This window comes from Numida meleagris, chromosome 18, assembly GCF_002078875.1.
Source record: "Numida meleagris isolate 19003 breed g44 Domestic line chromosome 18, NumMel1.0, whole genome shotgun sequence".
NCBI classification, from domain to species: Eukaryota; Metazoa; Chordata; class Aves; order Galliformes; family Numididae; genus Numida; species Numida meleagris.
Genome location: NC_034426.1, coordinates 287,628 through 308,876, shown reverse-complemented (window position 1 = coordinate 308,876; position 21,249 = coordinate 287,628). Strand labels below are relative to the sequence as shown.

The 21,249-nt window shown below is 47.1% G+C and overlaps 1 protein-coding gene across 1 annotated transcript; it reads left to right on the top strand.

Annotated features, from left to right (window-relative positions):
* On the top strand, positions 140-19,423 carry FKBP6 (FK506 binding protein 6). Its single transcript, XM_021415603.1, has 8 exons — positions 140-335; positions 1,425-1,514; positions 2,027-2,229; positions 3,416-3,535; positions 3,900-4,094; positions 4,427-4,536; positions 7,556-7,640; positions 19,033-19,423. Exons 1-7 carry the CDS (start codon positions 164-166, stop codon positions 7,626-7,628), a joined length of 963 nt encoding a protein of 320 aa, XP_021271278.1. The 5' UTR covers positions 140-163; the 3' UTR covers positions 7,629-7,640; positions 19,033-19,423.

Below are 21,249 nucleotides of genomic sequence, written 5' to 3'. Positions count from 1 at the left end.
GCCGCCCATTGGCCAGGAGCCGCGCAGGGGCCTGCTGAGGCGCCGGCGCGTGGCATTTTAGCGGCGAGTCGGAAAGCAGGCCCTCCTCGGAGCGTGATTGGCCGAGGCCGTGCGCGGCGCGGGCGGTGATTGGCGTGGGGCCAGGCTCGAGGCGCGGCGGGCGATGGACGCAGACGGAGGCGGTGAAGCGCGTGCCGGGCTGGGGCTGTCCTCCCGCTTCCGCGGCGCTCTGGGAGCCTGCGGCCTGCAGGACATCAGCGGCGACGGCGGGGTGCGCAAGGAGCTACTGCGCCACGGCACCGGGCAGCCCGTGCCCCCGGCCGCCACCGTGGCGGGTACGGCCCTAGCCCCGGTCCCGGTCGAGGCCCCGCGCCGTGCTCCGGGTGCGGAGGCGAGGTGCCCCGCTGGGCTGCCCGCCCGTCCGCGTGTTCCCCAGCAGCTTGCTGTGGTGGCGCTCGTTCCCTCTGGCTCTGTGGTAGTAGGGGAAGGAGCGGCCGAGCCCTCGGCGGCTGTGGGTGCTGACAGGGCCTCCTCTCTGTTGTCCCCCTCTCGACAGGGGTTCTGCCTTGGTTGGGCCACGTGGTCAGGCCTGAGGCCTGGGGAGGGCAGGGCCTGTTCCGAAGGGCCCCGAGCCTCTGACACGGCGGTGCTTGTGGGCCGGCAGATGTGAGGGCTCCCCAGGGTGTCGGTGTCGGATCAGAACAAGAACTTCCAGTTGCTCTTAGGATACAGCAGTGAGGCTTTCTGTTTTGAGGCTGTCTGCTGTGCTATATCGGTTACTGTGGTGTGTGGGATAGTCTCTGTCGTTTCTCGTGGCTGGCAGGTTAAACAGAAGGGTATCTTGACCTTGAGCAAAACGGGGCTTACAGTTCCCAGTCATGTTCACAGTACAAAGAAGTTTAAGCCGAAAGTGGTTCCTTGTACAAGCACCTGATGAATGGCAAGGGAAGCTTGTTATGGTGTTTCTGCTAATTGAATCACAACTGGGGTTGGCCGTGCTGCTCTCAAGCAATAGTGGTGTATGAGGGTTACATTTTCTCCTTTTTTTTTTTTCCCTCTAGGGCTCAAGCTGTGCTTGAGAACAAATTTGTTAAGTCCTTCTGCAGATAACTAGGCCATTTTAATTTCTGTGGCCTAAGTTCCCGTTCTCTTCCTGCCTGCAGCTCACTAGTTCTTGACACAAAATTGTATCTCCTGTTTAGATAAGAATCAAAGCTTCGGAGCAGCTGTTTTATCTGGTGCCTATGTGATCAGGTTTTTTAGTGGTTTGTGCTCCCTCTGCTGTTACAAAGCAGCAGGAAGGGAAAAAAGTAAAGTGTGGTTGCAAAAGTCACTCTGAGCGTGCTACTGACAGTATTGTTACCAGGCATGATATCAAATTCTTGCTTTTCTCTTCTCCCTGGTCCTTGTTGTGGGCTGCATAGTGAAGTACTCCGGGTACCTGGAGCATATGGAGAAGCCCTTCTGCACAAACTGCACCAAGAAGCTCCCAAGGCTGATGAAGCTCGGAGAAGGTAGGTTTGTCCTGCATCTCACAGAGTTATAATGAGTGCCTGTTAAGGCATGTAATTTTAAATGTTGTTTGGTATCTTGAGTTTTTTTTGAAATCTTTAAAGCTTCTGAATGGAATCAGAAAGCCTCCTTCTTGTAGATGGAGGTCAGTGCAGAACTGATGACACACCCTACTGGCAGTGGTAGTGAGCAGCAGGGCCCATGCTGCTGGTGGCAGTGTGGGTGCTTTCTGCTGCTGTCCTGAAGCAGCTTCTTACCTCGTTGTTTTTAAAATCACCCAAGAGAAGATGTGTATATTTGCTGTGTGCTTAGTCCCAGAGCAGATTGCCTTGTTAATCCAAAGATGAGTTGTGCAGCAGTGTGTGCCATGAGTTGTAACAGTGGGGAACTGACTGCTGTATTGGTCTGCTACCAGGGATTTTCTCTTAAAGCCTAGAGGAAAATTCTAATTTGGAGTCTGAGGGTGGATGCTGGGTTTGGGATTCTCATGACCTTCCGTTTCTTGTTGTGACAGACATTACACTGGAGGGTCTGGAAATTGGCCTGCTCACGATGAGGAAGGGAGAGGTGGCAAGATTTATCTTCACACCAAATTACGCCTATGGCCAGCAGGGCTGCCTTCCTCTGATTCCCCCAAATGCCATGGTCTTATTTGAAGTGGAGTTGATAGACTTCCTAGACTCTGCTGACTCCGACACATTCTTTGCGTTGACTGCTGTGAGTTGCCTTAATAAGGCTTGGGGCATAAATCTGGGACATAAACTTTGCTGTCTTTCCCTTCAGTTGCTGAGGATCACGTGTTACATATGTTTGTTTAACGTAGGAGCAGTTATCCAGATCCTGGGCTGCTGGCTCCATGCAGATGCAGACACATGCCCTTTCATGCTTATCCTGCACACCCTGACCTATTTACAACCCTGTGCAGGAGAAGAAGCTGGGTGCTGCCTTTGCTCCCCCGTAATGGAGTCAGTGAAACAAGTTACATTTATTTTTGGCTTTACCAGAAACCTCATGGTTTCACTAGAGGGCACCAGCTTCCTGGAAGTTCTCTGAAGTGGCAGAACAGAAACTAGCTGTCTGTTTAAAAACAAAATCCTTGTGAAATCTGTAGCATTGAAGTGTCCCCCGCCCCCTACCCTTTGTCTTTCATTCTTGGCTACTTTCCCAAGTGCTCCTTCGCTGTTCACTCTCCTCCCTGGTGAGTTACCGTGTTATTGTTAATTCTCCCTTTTCATGTAAGAGGCTTTGGGTTGTGGTTGTGGGTCAGTGATTGGGGCACATGCAGCAATGCCGATGGAGGGAGGCCCTCCTCATTCCCTCACTGCTCTTGCAGAGGCTGCTTTTTCCACACAGCCCTGAGATCAAACCATCTGTTGCATGGGGGAGAGCATACTCCCCTGCATGCTAACTCACCCCTCTCTGGGAGCTGATTCAAACTTCAAAACCCAGGGGACAACCTGCCACTCTTTTGTTGCTGTTTTTCTTTTTCTTTTTCTTTTTTGCCCCTTCTTTGCTGGATTGGTGTCCTGAGCAGCATCAGGCTGGTCTTGGAGCCACCCAGGGTGATGTTGAGCTGTTACAGCAATGCAGCTTTCCCTTTTGTGCTCGGAATGGTGTTTTTGTATTAACTGCCTGCTCTGTGCTAAGCATTTGAGAGAGCTGGGCAGGATTTAGGAATAAATTCCTCCTTTTTCTCCTGCAGGGTCCCTTTGCTTCCTGACCTGTTTTGTAGCACTTCTCACCAAGAGTTACCAGCACAGCAACAATGCCGAAGGGAAATGCTGTGCGGTGGTGGCCTGGCTGGATGCTGAAGGGGGCTTGGCAATGGTGCAGGGCTCTCCTGCCTGTGATCTCTGCTTGATTTCTTTTGTTTAAGCTGAAATTCAGGTATTTCTTTATACAGGAGCAGCAGGATACATTTCCGCTACAAAAGATCTTGAAAGTGGCAGATGTGGAGAGAGAGTTTGGAAATTATCTCTTCCGTAAGCAGTGCTTTGAGGGTGCCAAAGACAGATACAAAAGGGTATGACACCAGCAAAAATGTGTTTTCCACCCATGGGTTGTGAAAGTGGTGATTTAGTGCTAGCTCACTGTAACAAGTACACTTCAGATACTATACAACTTCATTATATATTCAGGTAGAGTTCATTATTTACGAACTGATCTGAGATGCTTGCTGTGTTGTATGAGCAGCAGTGGTAAATGAACAAGGAGGAGGGCTGGCAGAAATCTGCAGACCCTTCTGCCTTCAGGCCTGCGCCCTTCTGGCCTAGTAGTACCTAGGTCAATTAAAATAATAAACATGGATGTAGCTGGCTAACTGGGATAAATTTCTCGCTTCCCATAGTAGATCTGTTGTATACTAGTCCTTTTCCCTGTCTGCTCAGGCATACTCCATCCTTGGTCGCAGCCCTTCCAGTGAGGCAGAGCAGTGTCAGATTGATGCTTCCAAGTTGCTGGTGCTCCTGAATCTCTCAGTTACCTATCTGAAGCTGGAATGTCCTGCCCGAGCTCTGATGTATGGGGAAAAAGCCTTAGAGATTGACAAAAGAAACGTCAAGGCACTGTTCAGGTGTGGCCAGGTGGGCAAAGATAAATTCCTCTGGTAGCCACATCAACCAGTGACCAAGTCTGACTGTTTAGTCAGGCTGCGTGCCTGGAATAAACTAAGGAGAGCCACTAAATTCTGGGCCAGACCTCCTAAGCTCCTGCAGCACTTGAGGTGATTTGTCAGCATCTGACCTACTGGAAAATCTGCCTCTCAGTAAATCTGTCACACAAATCTTCTGTTGAGGGATTCCTGAGATACTCGTATCTGTCTCAGAAATGTTTGTAGTTGTACATATCTCAGTCCTGAAGAGCTGCAGCGAATTTATGTTCATCTTTTAATGCATCTGTCTTCTTTCGGTGGCAGGCTTGTCTCTGGATGACAGAATATGAAAAAGCTCGGGATTTCCTGGTCAGAGCACAGCGTATAGAGCCATTTAACCACGATATTAACAACGAACTGAAGAAGTTGGCAAGGTGAGAACTCCTTTCCGTTGCTGTGGAAGAGGGAGTGCTTAGGCAAGCTGAAAACATCCACTGAAAACTACTAAAATACTCTAGTATTTGTTTAAAAAATAATAATTAAACCCCACAGCTGTTGGGTAAGTGACTTGGGAAAATGCAGGGTGTATTTTGTTGTGGGAAAGGCTGATTCAAAGGTTTTGCACACAGAATGGTTGCAGGTGACATGTGAGAAGCTGAGAGTGTTCATTTTTTCCGTAGGGTTTCTCAGGGGGAGTGTGTGATCCACTCCATCTGAGTTAAGTGGGTCAGGCTGATGACAGGGAGGTGGAGAGCTGCTGAAATGCCTCAAACCCAAGGAGATGCAGAAGGCTAGAATTTGAGAAGATAATGTTCTGGTTTAATACATGATTTTCATTTCCTTTAAGATGTGTCAGTTGGTTACAGCACCCTTTTGTGCTGCAAGTGCTTCATTGTACAATGCTACAAATACTGATGTTCATCTGTGGGAAGATCTTAAAAGTGAATTTGTTGCTGCCTTGGTGGTAACATATGAGCAGTCCCAAAGGCAGACTTTCCCTTTGCCCACAGACTGAGTACAGCACAATCCTACCAGCCTTAGTCATGCCCTAGCCCCATGAAAACATGACTAACACTAGTCTCCATCCTCACTCTGTTCTTTTGCTTGAAACTGGCAAAACCAGTAGCTGGTTCCCAAAAGTGTGTGCTGTACTTCTGGCACTGTTCACTGGCACAGAATGTGTGGAAGTCCCCAGCTTCAGAGATACAAAGCAGCCCTGAATAGGAGCCTTTTTATTTTGTGTTGCTGCTAGGCATTTGCAGCAAGGCTTGTAGGGGTCCCTAACATCTCTAATAAGAGTAGTTGGTATGGCTCGAGCCAGTCCTGTGGGATGAGGCTCTTCACCTGGTAGCATTTTGGTAGAAATCTGGGCTTGCATGTGTCCTATACATCCAAGTAGAAATTAATAGCCTGCAATGACACCAAGTCTTCAAATTCATTCTGTTACATCAGAAGTATGGAAAACCTGAAGTTAAAATTAGCTGCTGGTCTGGAAATGTGAGGTAAAATACTTCTATTGATCCTCATCTGCCTCTGGGTACCTTGCTACCAAACTGCTGTGTGAACACAGGTAGTTACCAAAGAGTTCTGGGTGGCTGGGTAGCTGCTCTTGGAGGCTTGGCTTGTGGGTGGTATCAAAGACCTGTGGTACAATGCTAGAAGACCTGATCCTAGAAGTCATTCTCTTAGATTCATTCAAAATATATTGGCTAGTAGGAGAAAAAAATATGGCTAATAATTGAGCTTATTTTGCCAGGAAGCAACGAGGCATTCTGCCTTCAGGGAAGCAGTGGGCAGACTAGTCAGTTCTGAGTCTAGCGACAGCAGCATGTGCTACTAATGTGTGTTACAGTGAGCTGAGTGTGTGTTGAACGTCTGTTGTCTTGGAGTTTCTGCTTTGCTGCCAGTTAAAGTTGGTGTATTTCTTGCTTTTACAATGACAAAAAGTAGAATTAATATAGAATAGATGGAGACAACAGTATAGGGTGTTGTTAGTCATGGCATATCTCAGTCTGGATCTCTAATGGCACCAAAGTGCCTTGCTTGCAAAAGCCTGACAGATGCTTCAGAAATTGAATATGAATCAAAATTTGGTTTTAAAAGCTTTTTTACTTCCTTACTGAGTGCACTTAAACTTTGCGGAAAGAAATGTTTGTTAATCAACAGCTTCCTTTTCTGCATGATCAGAAGTTTGGAAAGTGCCTGTTAACAGCTACCGAGATTCTTGGCAAAGTTCACCTTCACCAGAGAGAGACAGGCAGAGTCCTAGGCAAGGACCTTATGGAACATGTCTGGTACCAGCTGCAGTGGTGCAAATTCTGATGCTGCCTTTGGCAACTTTTTTAGAGGACATGGATTGGATCAAATACAGAATAAAATAGGCTTGTTCTGACATCTGGCCTGAAATTATGCCTCTGGATGAGGAACTCTTGGATTTCCTGCTTTGGTAGACATGTGAGCATGTGTCGTCTAGCCTAGGTGTACATCCGCAATCTTCTTATTGTGGGTAGTTATGACAACATCTGCCTGCAGGACTTAACAGCAGAGATGTACTGTGCTCAGGTTTCACTGAGTGAAGCCCTTCCAAGTTGTGGACACACAGGTACTGGTCACAGGGGGTTGAGAGAGCGTTAGCCAACATCACGCTTCTGCTGTTTCTGGTGTTGCAACAAAAACTTTGCTTTTGACCTTATATGGTAGCAAATGCCTGCAGAAAAACTGTCCTTACAGGCAGCCATTGATCCCTGGGACAGTGCCCGAGCTGAGTCACCCTCTGGCTCAGAGATTCCTCACCAGTGAGGCCTCATTGCCGGCAAGGTGGAACGTGGGATGCGGGGGATGCTGTGCTTCTTCCTGCACTGCCGGTGCTGCCAGAAGCAGTGATTCACATGGAGTGGTCTGCATGGCTTGTACCATGTAAATGGGATGCTGGCAGGATGCATTTGCCCTGCTGTCTACATAGTCTGGACACACGTCCTGCTGTCCCTTCCCCATCCTCTGCCTAGATTTGTGGGGTCAGTGTTAGATAACCATTAGCAGTAGCTTGCCAAACAGTGGAGCACCTGCACTGTGTGTCCTCCTGGGCCCTGTAACGGCTTGCATGAGGGATGGTGCGAATGATGGGCACCGCAGTAGACCTTTGGATACAGCTGGGGGTTCCTCTGCGTCACCACATGCTTGCAAAGCTACTGTAGAAAGCATCGGGCTACCAGAAGTCAGATGCTCCTGTTACCTAGCAGGTACCAGCAGAGAAGAGGCCCAGAGTCTGGGGATAAGACTGAATTTGATTTTATGGCAGAAAGAAGGGGTTGGGGGTGCTGTTCCCTTCTCTAGCAGCACTAGGCTAGTTGCCTTAGAAGTATAAGTATGTACGTATTTTTTTCTGGTTGTGGAGCTGACAGTTTAATGGGCAGTCCACAGCCCATGTCTCCATGTTTGTGCTCTACTTTCCAGCTGCTACAAAGACTACTTGGACAAGGAGAAAGAAACATGCTGCCGAATGCTTGCCGCTCTCAACTCTTCGTGAGCAGAAGTAAAGGTATTTAAGTTGAAAAAGACTGAGGTCTCCTAAAGCCTCTGAATTCTCTGGACTGGAATTTGTGGTGGGGAACCCATTTTTCTTCTGCATAGGAGGATTTTGTAGGCAAAATACAAGTTAATGAGAATGTGCAGGGGGGAAGAGGCAGGATGGCAGCATGAAACCCTACTGTACCACGCACCTGGGGAATCTTTCCTGCCAGGCAGGCTAGCATGGGACAGGAACCTGAAAGTGGCAGCACTTGAATAAGTTTTTTTTTTGTTGTTTCCTGTGCTACTCATCCCAGTTAATCCTAATCAGAGCCAGGGGCAGAAATAGCAATGTAGTCTTGTTTCTCTGCCAATTAAAAGAAACAAAAAAAAAATTGTTTCTGTCAAACTTAAAAATTGGATTTCCTCCTCCCCTCCAGCACTCCTGTCTGGAGCTGTTGGAATGCCTTACTTCAGAAAAATCTAAATATTTTATTCCTGGATTTTTTTTTTGAAATATTAAAAAATGTTTGTATAGAAAATTTCAAATAGATGTTTTGGACTCTTTAAAGCCTCAAATCTTCTAGTAAAATTGACAGGTTTATAAATGCACAAAGGCTCTTTGATCATTCTTTTTTTTTTTTTTCTTTTTTTGTCAAAGCCTTTGGAGGGGGTGTAAGGGGGACTGGTAGTCTGCACTGGTCTCTTGCCTCAGGGTAAGCCCTGGGGAAAGGGTTGTGGAAAATGACAGCAGCCTTCTGTCAGAAAGCATCACCAGCTCGGGGCCATCAGAGGTGGCTGCCATTCCATCTCAAACAATACAGGCAGTATCCCTCTTCCTTCTGAAAATGAGTATGAGCAGCTCTTCTACCATCAGCAGTGTGAGCACGGGATGCAGCTGTGCTATTTTAAGGTTGGATCTTTCTCTTGTCTGTGGCTGCAAGGAAGCTAACCCAATATTTGAGGAAGAGGTCTGACTGAATGGTTGCTTCCTGAAGCAACGCATCCATCTTCTGGCTGGATGTGCTCCTTGCTGTAGCCCTCACTCTCCTGCCTTCCAGTCATGGCTGCTTGTTGCGAGCTGCCTTAGAGCACAGATTCTTCTGCTCTGGCTTGGGGATGAGACTGTCATCTCTGTACCTGCCCGAGGCTGGGTGCTGGGGGGGGGCTGTTCCCATCGCATGCACTGTCTAGTACGTGCAGGAGGACCATGGTGCAGGCTTGGCAGGGAGGCTCGCAGTCTCACTTTACTGAATTTCAGAGACTTGCAGTGTGAAGGCCTGCAGGACTTGTGGAGATGGGGAAGGGCAAAAGAGAAGCTTAAAGATGAGGCTTACACGCCCATCAGTCACGTTTTCTCAGTGGCTCCTACTGATACAACCACAGTGCTTCCCTGGAGCTCTGCCTCCTTACACAGCTGAGTGACAGCTGTCAGTCAGATTGCTGGCCTTTGAAATTAAGTTTAGTTGCAGTATTTTTTTTTTTAGTCTTCCAGACAAACTTACATCACTGAGACCTAAATAACAGTCCACTGTTAATTCCTTGTGAGAAAAATCTTTTGCTAGGGAAAAAAAGTCATTAAGTATTCAGAGAGGAGCATGGCAGCTCCAAGTGGAGCTCCTGCTCCAAAGGCACAGCTAACTATCCAGAATTGAGGCAGAACATTCTTAAGTGTTTTCTGACGAGGTTGCACTAGTTCAGTTTAGGGCACAAGCTGTTCTCAGTCAGTCTGGCAGCCTTCTTTGATCCGTTCTGTCCTAAGCATTTAGTGAGTGGATGGACAGTGAGTGCTGCTGGGAGCTTGTATCTGATGATCTGGTGGAATCACACCGTTGTGGAAAACTTTCCTGTGCAGCAGTTGGCAGGTGTTGTTGAGTTGGTCTAACCCCATGGGTGCCTTACCAGCTACATGACTCAGAGCTGGAGCTGGGGTATCTGCTCCCTCTGAGTTGCTGCTGTATTCTTCTGGTTCAGTGCTCCTACCCAAGGGGCTTTGCTGTTTCTTTTGGTGAGGTTTGCGGTAGCTGCATTTGTAGAGGGACAAATGGTTCATTTGTCCATGCTGGATAATCCAGGGCTGCTGCTGTGTTTTCCACAATAACACTCAGAAGCAGACACACCTGAATACAGTCACTCTGCCTGGTATTTCTGTCTCCGTCTCGCTGTAGAGTCTACTCCTGTAATTGCATCTTGCTCAGAGCACGCTTTCTTCCTTTTTAGTGGAGTTTCAAATCAGAATAAGCATTCTCTTTGGTGAAATGAGGCCACTTGTGATGCTTCCTAGGGGAATTCAGAAATACTCAGAGGTAGGAATAGAAGCATAAACGCTTTCTTAAACCTTTTCCTCAGCAGTCCCCTGCAAACACAGTGGCCTGGGGTCTTATGCTTGTACTTCTTCAGATCTGAGCTATTTGCCTGCCTCTGTATATCTTGTGTGGTGCAGCATATGTCAAGCCAGGTTACCTGGCATGGCTGAAAGTCCCCTTTGGAGTACCCTAAGCTGGATGGACTGAGATCTGTAGAGTTCTTTTTTCCATTGAAAAGAGCAGGTTTTTGGTGACAGACTTTTAACCCCTCACAAAATAATGGAACTTACTGTCTTTGTATTGGTGTGCTCCTTCAAGATGAAGAGAACTTAATCATGAGGAGACAGATTTCCTAGAGATGCCTGGATCCTCGTAGCAGGTCTTCGGGGAATTTAATCCCAAAAAGACTTATCAACGCTTTTTTTTCCCTCTCTTTTAATTAAATGTGGGCCAAGGCTGAAAGCTTGCTTCTAATGTGCATCTGAATTCCAATAGACAGGAGAAGTGGTCTCAATAGCTGAGAGCATCCAGGGAAATGTTCCAGTGAAAACAAACAATACTGAAATTATGGCAGGAAACTATGAGGTCAAACTCAAGATTGCTGCGAACAGCAGGATCTAGCAATTCTGAAGCCATTAATTGGTGAGAATTGGCTGCAGAACTGGGGCTGTGTCACCAGGTAGAAGTGACTATAATTGGGCTTAAAATCAGCAGCAGTTGCTAGTTAAACTGACCTAATAAGCTAAAAGAGACTGGCAAATAAACTGAGGCATATGTGCATAATACAGTCACAGCTCTTGCCTTGGGGAGGCCCCAGACTTTGAGCAAACAGCAGCTTGCTCCTTTCCCTCCCGCTCTCCCATATCGCTGAGCTGAAGATCTAAGATGTGCCTCCTGCTGATACTGTCCTTGCCCACTGTGTGAGGCTGAACAACAGTGAACCAGCAATTTCACTTCTCCAGAATACATACTTTACTGTACCACTGGGATGTCTTGTGCTGTGAGGGAAATTGTTAAGCACTGCTTTATGCTGAGCATTGCTGGAGGTGGTAGGAAGGCTTGGAGGTTGACTTCAGCAAGCATTCTCCTTGCTAAGCAGAGGAAGGAGGAAAGCTTTAAAGAGGTGGTTGGGTGTTTTAGGATGTTTTGGTGGGGGTTTTGCCTGGAGGTTTTTACTCCCTCTAGATGTTTCTTCCTGTAGCATTTTTTTATTTTTATTTTTTTTTAAATTTCAGGGGAGTTCTGCAGGTCATGTCTGCAGTAATACCTGTAATACCTCTCTGGAAGATGGGTGTGCTCTAGTCTCTTCTAGAGACTAGCAGGGGATAAATGATTCCAACACCTCCACACACAACAGCTCTGGTGTGGAGGGAACAGAGGATGGGGACCAGAAGGAAACAGCTGCATGCTCCTGTGCTCTTTGAACCCTGATAGGGAGTGAAGGCTTGGTTACAGAGGTCCTTGGTGAGGGCACTTGATGTGCTGCAGTGGCTTTGCCCAGGCTGGCAGGGAGACCTGGCCAAGGCAAGGTGGTGGAATTCAGCCTCAGCAGAACAGTGCCTCAGGGCACAGCCCAGCACCATCTGGTCTGAAACTTTGTGAGCATCTAAAGCCTGGTGTTTCCCTTTGCGTGCTCAATCCTGAGCCATCCAGTGAGGTAGGAAGGGGCTCATGGCTGTGCTCCTCAAGCTCTAGTCTGTCTGCCCTGCACGCTTGCCTTAGGGCAGGCTGAACCCTGCTGGATATTCGTGTTGGGGGCTTTTCTTTGTCAGAGCTTTTGCCAGTAGCAGGAAGATAAAACGTGCTAAATTGTCTGCTGTTGTTACAAATCAGTGGATAGTGAAAAAGGTGCTGGGTTCTTTTCATCCATATTTATCATGGAGTTAAAGTTTGAGGAGAATGGACAATGTGTAGGATGTGAATGTCTTTATGCAGAAAGTTTTAGTTTTGCAGAGTCTTCAGAGTTACTGCCCTTCAATTCCAGCAGCAAGGAGATGGAAGAGCTTAAAATAACTGTGCATCTATGAAATATGACTTCTTAAAGTCTCCTTTCTCTACCTTTCGTGTTTCAGTTGTATGAAGCATGAGTAAAAACATTTTGTTACTGTGGTGAGTATAAAGACAAATAGGATAAACCTACCTAAAGCAATTAGTGACCAAAGAGACATTTTGGGTGGCAGCCTGCAGCAGATGTCAGTGACTTATGTGCCTGGGGTCAGGTTACTGCTTAATTGTGCTGTTGAGGCACAGAAGCCCCCAGTGCCACTTCTTGTCCTTGCAGCAGCTCTCCCTGGGCTCTTGCTATCCCATACAGGCTGAGCTGGTGTGCCTGGCTACCAGACTTTGCTGGCCTGGAGTACTCCAGATCAGCAAGTCACGTCTTTATCCTATCTGTTTCTTTTAATCTTACATTTGGGGATTTAAATGTGCAGAACAAAGGGCCCTTTTTCATATTCTCTTGTGTGCTGTTCTTCTAGTCTGTTTTCCTGGAGGAGCACTTGAGCACGGGGAGCTGAGGCATCGTGTATGATCTTGAGCTTGGAGGATGTTTTTTACTTCTTGTTCAGTGATAAGCTATCCAGAGCAGAAACACAAAATGGCCTAAATCTGCATGTGGCTGGGCTGCTGTACCCACGTGTACTGCCCGCACCAGGGCTGGTCGCTGTCACTGGTGTCCCACTGCCTTAGGACTGGTGGGATTCACAGTGTGGCAAAGCTGGAGCACAGCAGAGGGTAGTTCCAATGCAAGAGAGAAGGAAAAAAAAAAAACCTTCAGATAATGATGGTGCAAACCACGCAATGGTGGCTGATGTATTTATTTATTAGGAGCCTTCCATGTGTTACAGGTGTATTCCACAAACACTGTTTTGTTTAAATGAAGCTACGAACTTTTAATGTCCAGATGGCCACAGTTGGCCAGATGGCCCCCCCAGTTTCTTTTGTTGGGGGTGGGGGGTAGGGTGGGGAAGAGCTCCTCAGCTTGTGAGCTACCAAGCACTGTTTATCAAGTGCAGCCTTACCATGGGATGTTGTTGCCAGCAGTGACACGGAGCAGCTTGCTGCTGGACCTGGGGCTCCTCCCTGGTCAAACAGCACCGGGACTCTTGCTGCCGTGTCTGGCATTGTGGCAGTCGCACCTTGCAACAAGACAACTTTTGTGATTGGCAGCACCAAGAGACAGGAGATTCCACCAAGGGCTTCAGGTTTGGGGAATTTTGCTTTCAGGAGGGCTGTTTGTTTAAGACGCAGGGAGTGTCTTGGCCCTACTGTGAGTCAGTTTGCAGATCTGCGGAGTTGTCTGCAATAAGAGGGGAACGTGACCTTCATGTGCCTGACCCAGTACCCTCACTGCTTTATCAGGGAACTGTTGATTTGACAGAATGCTGAGCATTATTGACATGAAAGTTATCTGAGCTCTTGAAGGACTGGGTGCTACTGTAAGGAACAGTTTCAGCCCAGACTTGCTGGCTGAAGTCCTTCCTAAGTCAGAAGTAGTTGTTGAAGAGTTCATCCCTTCCTTTCACCTTCTTGTAATTACCCCTCTTATGAGACCTCTTGCTCTCTGAGGAAGTGTTGTTGCTGTGTCTGGATGCTGTTTGAAGGGATTTTCTTTTTTTGGAAATACTTGGGAAAGTGCTCCTCTTCCTGCATTTCTCCTCTTTGCATTAGGATTCCTTGGCACAAAGTAGATCTGAGCAGACTCAACAGACCCTCTCTCTGTCACCTTAGATTCAGGACAGTAGTGCAGGTCATCAGTATTCAAGCTCTCTGGAGTCAAGGCTTGCTAACAATCTCTGCTTAATTCTTCTTTCCACTGAACTCTTTCTAGTCTACAGGCTGTGCTTGAGACTCATGGTGGATCCTTTGCAGGGCTGAGGATTATAACAGGACACGTTTTTTGCCAGTTGATCTAAGGGGAAAAAAACATAAGCACAGATGTCCAGTTGACACTGGAGGCTTGTATTGCTTTATGGTATGAACAAGGAGTAGAGAATCTTCTCCTTGTACCTTCACCCTTGAGTTTTGACATCGCTTGCACCCGTATTGGGGTAGTCCTGGGAGCTGCTGGAGTCTTCTCATGCCTTCCTCTTCAAGACCTGGAGAGTGTCTGAGCTTCTGCATGCTCATGTACTACCTGAAGATAGGCTTCACTTGGCTGTAAAGGTGAGTGCACTTGAAGTGCTAACAGCTGGACATCCCTGTACAACATCTTAGTGAGTCAAATGAGTGTATGGCTAACTGCAAAATTGCTCTCATAGACAGTAGACAAGTGGTACCCTAATTAGGTAATTTTCTGAAGGCATGCTGAATGCACCAGTGATGGTGATATGTAGCATTCCCTCTAATAATTGTCCTGACAAACCATGATAGCCTGGTGTTGTAGATAGCTCTTTCTTCTCATCCTATCAGGGTGGATTGCCCAGCACATCCTGTTATCGGCAGGCTGATAGCAAGCTAGCTGTAGCTGGGCTTTGTTCTTGCCTTCAGAAGAGCTGCTGCATGTCAGTAACCTCTCGTGGGCTCCACGTGGTGCTTTTAAGAAGGAGCTTGTTCACCGCCCCGTGGCAGTGATTTTCCTCCAGGCTGTCATTCAGAGTGGCGCTTCCTTTTGGACTTGTCAGGTCTTGAATGAAGAGCACTTCTCAGGCAATTGCCGTTCAAGAAGGTTTTAGCTCCTTTGCTGATCCGTGCTCCGAACGCATGCATGTAATGTGCTCTTTCAGAGTGCTGGAGTTAAGATGTACTGTCTTTCCAGTTAACAAGTCAAATCTTCCTTTCCTTTCTTCTCCCTAGTGACCATAAAGTTTGAGCTGAAGTGCTGAAAGTTGAGATATTCTGCCTTCTGTTAGGCACACTTGGAGGCTGCATTTCTCTGCTCTGGGATGGATCAGCCAGGCCAACCTCCTGGGCTGTCTGCCCTCCACAAAGCTAATGACTTGGTGCTTCTCCTGAGAAGTGCATTCACTCTGGGGATTATCTCAGAGTGTGGTTGGGAGCTGCTGCTTCAAAGCATGGGTTTCATGGGGGCTGAACTGGCGGGAGCTTCTTCCCAGCTTCCCTGTGTTTTGGCAAAAACGTGCTTGGTGCCTACGCAGTGCTTTCCTGTAGCCCTTCTGGAGACTTAGTGGGGAAGGAGATAGCTACAGTGCTTTATGCAAGAAAGCAGCTTAAACAAATTTTAAAGCCTTAGTTAAACATTAACAGTTAATTATGGCTTTAATGCAGAGTAAAGGCGATTGTGATTATAAATGACCTGTGACCTGGCATGTTGTTTGCTGTAGATTGATGCTCAGCTGCCTTGTCTTTCTGAAGTATGAATTAAAATAGCTGGTAGCGACAGACTTCTGCCTGAACTTCAAAGTGAGCGTGTGTGTCGCTGAGTTGCTGCCAACCTGCTTTTAAGGGAAGGAAACAAACGTTGAAGTGGAGTCCTGCTTGGAGCGTGTTGCTCTTCTACCTGCAGGGGCTGCAGGTGCTTTGAACGCCACCCAGCTCGCTGCGTCTTCAGGGCTGAGCGCTTCCCCTCCGCTCCTCTTTTGACTGCGTCGCCATTAGGTGCAAATGAAAGAGGTGAACGGATCAAACACTCCTTGAAATGGCTTTAGGGTTTCAGTTTGAATATTTTTTTTAATTAGCTCCATGTAAAGACTCTTATTACTTCAAATAGCAGCCATGAAACCAGGAGCCTTGCAGTTTGATCCTTTATTTTTTCTGGTGCACAGGAAGTCTCAGTAGCTGTAGGTTTTCTACCCAGCTAGACATCCCAACCACTACTAACAGCCCGTGGAAACATCAAGTGATTATTTTCTAAGTATGCCTATCAGGGACACATAAAAGGAAGTGCTGTGTGGGTGTAGTATTCGACTGACAAGTAGCAGAGAAGTCTGTTGCATTTTAGCAGGAGCAAAGATGCTTTTCTCTAATAAAGCAGAGTGCCACAGTGTGAGTTTAAGGAATTTTTTTCACATGAGAAACCTTTCTTTCCTTGTCCTAGCTGCTACAACTCTATGCTGTGAAACGGAGAAATGATTTAAGCATTTCTATCTCTTTAATTTTCAAAGAAAAGATCAGCTGCAGGGTCCCCTAGTAGGTCTCTTTCTTCAGAAGCTTCCTCTCCCCCCTTCTCCTGGTCAGGGTAGGTACTGGATAGAGCTGTCAGCCTGAAGCTGAGTGTAACACAAGCTACTCACAGCAACCCCTTGATTTTTTTGGAGGGTTTGGTGATGAAAATGGGGCTGTAACAAGGGATTTCATGAATGTGGGTGAACCGGGGTGGTGACTCTGTACTTTCTTGATACTGTGAATCCTATTTTGTGCTAGACTAGAAATCTACTGCTGCTGTATTTCTGGCAGACTTAAAAGTCACTTCGCTGTTCTATGCTTTTTTTTTTTTTTAATAGCAAACTGTAGTTGGGGGCAGCCTTAGAGAGGGGCAGATTGTCCTGATTGAGATTCTTTTCTGGCTGGGTCATTTGAGTCATGGGCTCTGAGCATACTGGCTGTATAAAACCTGGATTCTTCAAGGTCCCTGGGGGAAGATGAGTAACCCAATCAACCTCACAGTTAACTCTGCTATGAACACGTTATTGGACTGGAGACCAATTCCTTGCAATCCTAACCATCCTGTGATACTGTGGTGCAAGAGCAAAATAGTTGCTTTCCAAGGATGTAAAGTGAAGTGTGTATTTTGAACGTCATGTGGTGTTCTGCCTTCTCAACCTTTAGCAGGTAAATGTCTGTTTTCCTCTCTGTTACTGCTTTTAGCCTCCTGGTTAGCACTCTGTAAGTTGATATCCTCTCAGGAGCAGGCTTCCTTATTTTGCTACTAGTAACTTGATTTAAATTTGCAGACATCACCGCTGCAGCTGAGCTGGCTGGACAAGCTCAAGTGGCTATAGCTCCTGAAAAAGTAGCAGAAATTGATTTGGGCTGCCTGTCTTCTTAAACTGAAAGATGATAGGGATGTACATCTTCCTTTTGACCGTCAGGACTTCTGTAGGAGACAGAAAATGGGTTACTTTATGGGGAAGGTTCCAAGGATTTTGTTGTTTGTTTGTTTTTTTCCTTCCCTTCCACTGTTCAACCTATAAGTGCTGGAGGGATGAGTTTGACTTCTCAGCAGTTCTTCAGTACCATCTATACTGAGACAAATCATGGAAGCTTGTCAGTATTCTGCTGTGAGTGATCTCAGGGTTGCCAGTTACAGCAACTTCATGAGCAGCAGGATGCTGAAATACACTGCAGATACATCAGAAACCAGTGTGAAAGTGAAACATGGAATGGCTTTCTGTGAAGGGATATTGAAGCCCATTGAGTTCCAGTGGCCAGCAGTGCCAGCGCCTCACCACCTTCATAGTGAAGAATTTCCTTCTGATATCTAATCTGAAAGATGGGAGATTTAGTATAAAAGTATTACCTCTTTTCGTCTAACTATATTCCCTGATAAAGAGTCTGTACTCAGCTTTCCTGTAGACCCTGTTAGGTACTGTAAGGCTGCAGTGAGGTCTCCCTCGAGTCCTCTCTTCTCCAGGCAGAACATCCCTCAGCCTGTCTCTGTATTAGAGGTGCTCCAGCCCTCTGAGCACCCTCGTGCCCTCCTCCAGACTCACTCCAGCAGCCCCACATCTTTCTTGTGCTGGGGGCCCCAGGCCTGGACACAGTACTCCAAGTGGGGCCTCATGAGGGCAGAGCAGAGGGGGACAGTCCCCTCCCTGCCCGCTGCCACCCCTCTGCTGATGCAGCCCAGGGTGCTGGCGGCCTTCCAGGCTGCACACTGCTGGCTCATGTCCAGCTTCTCCTCCACCAGAGCCCCAAGTCCTTCTCCCCAGAGCTGCTCTCAAGGAGTTCTTCCAGTCTGCACACATAGCTGGCATTGCCTCGGCCCAGAGGCAGCACCATGCACTTGGCCTTGTTGAACCTCATGAGGTTCTTGTGGGCCCGCTTTTCAAGCTTGTCTGGGTCCCTTTGGATGGTATCCATTCCTTCTGTTGTAAAGTGTGCTGAGTGTATCTTACCCTGGTTACTTGATTGCTCTGGGGACAATAGGGATCTCCACGTTATGCTTGTATGTGCTACAGCTACCTTCGAGAACTTGTGGTGTTGGGCCGATAATTAAATATGAGCACAAACAGCTTATGAAGGAGGTGCTGGGGCTCTCTGCAGGAGGAGAGGCAAAAGAACAGTTGGGAGAGGCACTGGAGAAGCAGGTGAGCTTTTGGCAGCAAGATCAGCGCTGTGAAATTGTAGCCACATCTGTGTGGCAGATCTGAGTTCTGAGCGTTGAACCCAGGAGGTTCCCCTTTGAAATACAGAAGAAAAAAATCACAGCTTAGAGGTAGGTCTGGCTTATATCCAGAGAAAACACCCTATGCATAGATATTGCTTTCCTTCTAGTGACCTTAAAGAGCTGGAGGGTTGGGGTGAGAGCTGCGAGTGAGAGATGGAGGCTTCTCTGGGTGCAGACTCTGCCATCTTAGCATGTGCCAGGACTCCAGGGCTGGTAAGGACCCGACTACAAACGAGAGTGATGGTCGAGGGGAGCTAGCAAAGAGCGAAATGCAGGGAGCACTATGTTCCTTGGCATGCTGCACGTGTTGTGGCTAGGCCTCCTGGTGGTAATGGCTCTCTCAAGGAACAATGTGAGCAAGGGAGGAAGGCGCAGGGAGAAGCAAGAGAAGTCCCAGGGAAGAAAAGCGAGTCTAGGAGAAAGAGGACTAACTTCTCAAAGTCAAAGAGTAAATGTCCAGGCACCAGGTTTCTCAGAACGTGGCTGGAAAAACACAGGGTGGTGTGTAACATGGGTGATCCAGCATGGGAAGGGAGATGACCTGAAGGGCCCTTCTGGGGTCTTTGTGGTGAGCTTGCTATTTTTGAATTCTTATCACTTAACACTCAGTTTTTTCCAAGTCCCAAGTGAGGAAATTGAATTTATTTCATGGGAATGCTACTGTGCCTGATCCACTTATACTTATCTACAAAGCTCTTGGATGACTCTTTCAGGGGCACTGTAGATATGTGCTAGCAACAACTGACCTATTAATGTTTGAAGCTGCTAAAATTGAATAAAATGTACAGTGTTTCCTGTGGGAATGTTGACTGTGGTCTTTGTTATCCTAGGACTTCTTCAGCTGATGAAAGGAAAGGTCCGTGGGCAAAAAGGAGACCTACCCCTGGGCACATGAAGATTTTGGCATTGGATCTGTGTTTTGGGAGAAGCGTAATGTGGAGGTCCTCTTGGTGTGTTTTCCTGAATTTCGTTTGTTTAGCGTGTTCTAGGACTGTTTCTAGAAGAACCAAGTCCTGTCTTCTTCCTTGAACATTCCCTGAAGAATACTTTCTTGATATCCTACCTTTTGCAGATTATGGGCTGCTTTTAGGGAATCTGAAAATACAAGTAGGATGCCATGAAGTTTTGTGTTGCTCATACAGATTGTTCTTTAAAAGGTTATGTTTAATGTTGTTTTTGTTCTGAGAAAATAAACCAATCTGAGAACTAGTGCTGGCAGAACTTGTGCCAATTTATTGTGCAAGAATGATTAATGTCTCTTTCAGTGCAAGGAACTGGAATTTGCAAATCGAGTCCAGTTTGTTAGTGTAGCTAACTGCGTGGGCAACAGCATGCTATGCTCTTTGTTTTGGCTGAACATTCCAGTGAGCGTTGATACTAAATTTCAAATTACCTAAGAATACCAGCTTTTTTCCCCTTTAAATATTGCTGACTTTACTAGCTTTGATCAAGTTGGTTTCCTTTTGGAGCAAAACGCACTGCGTTCTCACTGTAGCTATCTGAACTTAGGCCTTTGTGGCGTGGCTGAGTTGATAGGTGCAAAACCTCGTGGCGAGACAGCAGCAAGTGTAGAAGCTGCAAGAAGACACATGGATTCTGTAGAGGAAGAATGTGGTAACATGAAACACTGTTTTAATGATATTTGTCTCATCTCTGTTTGACTAGGATGGATAATGTCTTCTAAGCATAATTCAGTGCCTTGTTGACTTGCAGGGCAGGGAAAGTTGCCTCTGGTCAACGTGTGTTCCAAGGTGGCCTCTTGCCAGGGGAGAAATGTCTGAAGTGTTCTTGTTTTCCCCAGTTCTGCCAACAGTTTTACGGCTTTTGGACTCGATACCACCATGCTCTGATGGTATCTTAAAATAAAATGCCCTCCTGGTAGGACATACTGGAAAGGGGGGGAAAAAAAAAGACATCTTGGGTTGGCAGCACCTTGTAAGCACACTTCTGGAGCTTTCTGCTTGTTGAAGTCCTCTGTGCTTCTGGAGAAAGGGCATCTTGGTCTCCGAGAGGGGACGGTCAGATCCTGCTTTGCTGCTTTAGAGGGAAGAAAGCAGATCTAAGGGGAGTGCGGGGTTTGGGTTTCTTCATCTTTCACCTAAGAGCAATCTGATTAATACTATTTTTTGTCAGGCCGCCTTTTTTTCCAAAAGTCTGCAAGAGTGTAAATAAGAAGGGGAAAAAAAAAAAGAGTTCTATAACAGTAATTATCTTAATTGTAGATTGCAGGGCTTTATCTTGCTTCAGGAGTCCTGATGTGCAGTGATAAAACACAACTGAAAAGCAAGTGTTGCGTGGAAGACTGAGCTGCCGTCTGATTCAAATCACTGACTGAAAGGTGCCAGGCATGGGCTCTCATTGGCTAAGCGTAGCTAGTTTCGTGTATTTGGGTTTCTCTAGCTGTGGTGGTCAGGGCTTGCCAGCTGCTCTGCCCTACAGATGGCACTGACCACCCTGTCTCCTGTCCTCCTTGCGTTGTGTCCAGTCCCGGTTTGGTTCCCGGCACCACTGTCTTGCTAATTCCTCTTTGCTGGGTCGACACTAGATGGCAATGCCTCCCTCATAATACTTCGCCCATGGCAAAGCAGTCCGGGGGTTCGTTTCTGATGGGCTTTCTATCTGGATACAAGTCTTTTCCTGTACAGATTGCTCCACTGACTTCCTTGCATTGGAAGCTGGTGCAGTTTTCCGACGTGAAGCAGTGGATTGTGTTTCGTGACAGATAGGATAAGAGGGGAGACCTGAAGACAGTCGTGTGGTGGAGTTCTCCAAGCACGAGGTTGCTGTGCCTCTCAGAGTTCCCTCTGTCTTCTGCTCTGACGTGGGACGTTTTGGCACTTGTCTGCTAGCTTTTGGGTGCTGGGTTGAGCAAGCGTGGCATCCACTTGGAGTGGATGTGCACACGGAAACTTGGCACAGCTGCGTAAGTGGAAAACCTAGTGAAGGCACAACCCGCTGCTCCCCAGACTTGTATGGGCAAAACCCATCACAAAAGGCAGCTTCCAAGGAGTAAACATTTAAATGCATAAGTAGACATCAATAGGATT

Coding starts and splice junctions, on each gene's coding strand:
- FKBP6 (XM_021415603.1), top strand. CDS start 164: ATGGACGCAGACGGAGGCGGTGAAGCGCGTGCCGGGCTGGGGCTGTCC. Junction 336..1,424: donor CCCGGCCGCCACCGTGGCGG/GTACGGCCCTAG, acceptor TGGGCTGCATAG/TGAAGTACTCCGGGTACCTG. Junction 4,095..4,426: donor CACTGTTCAGGTGTGGCCAG/GTGGGCAAAGAT, acceptor TTTCGGTGGCAG/GCTTGTCTCTGGATGACAGA.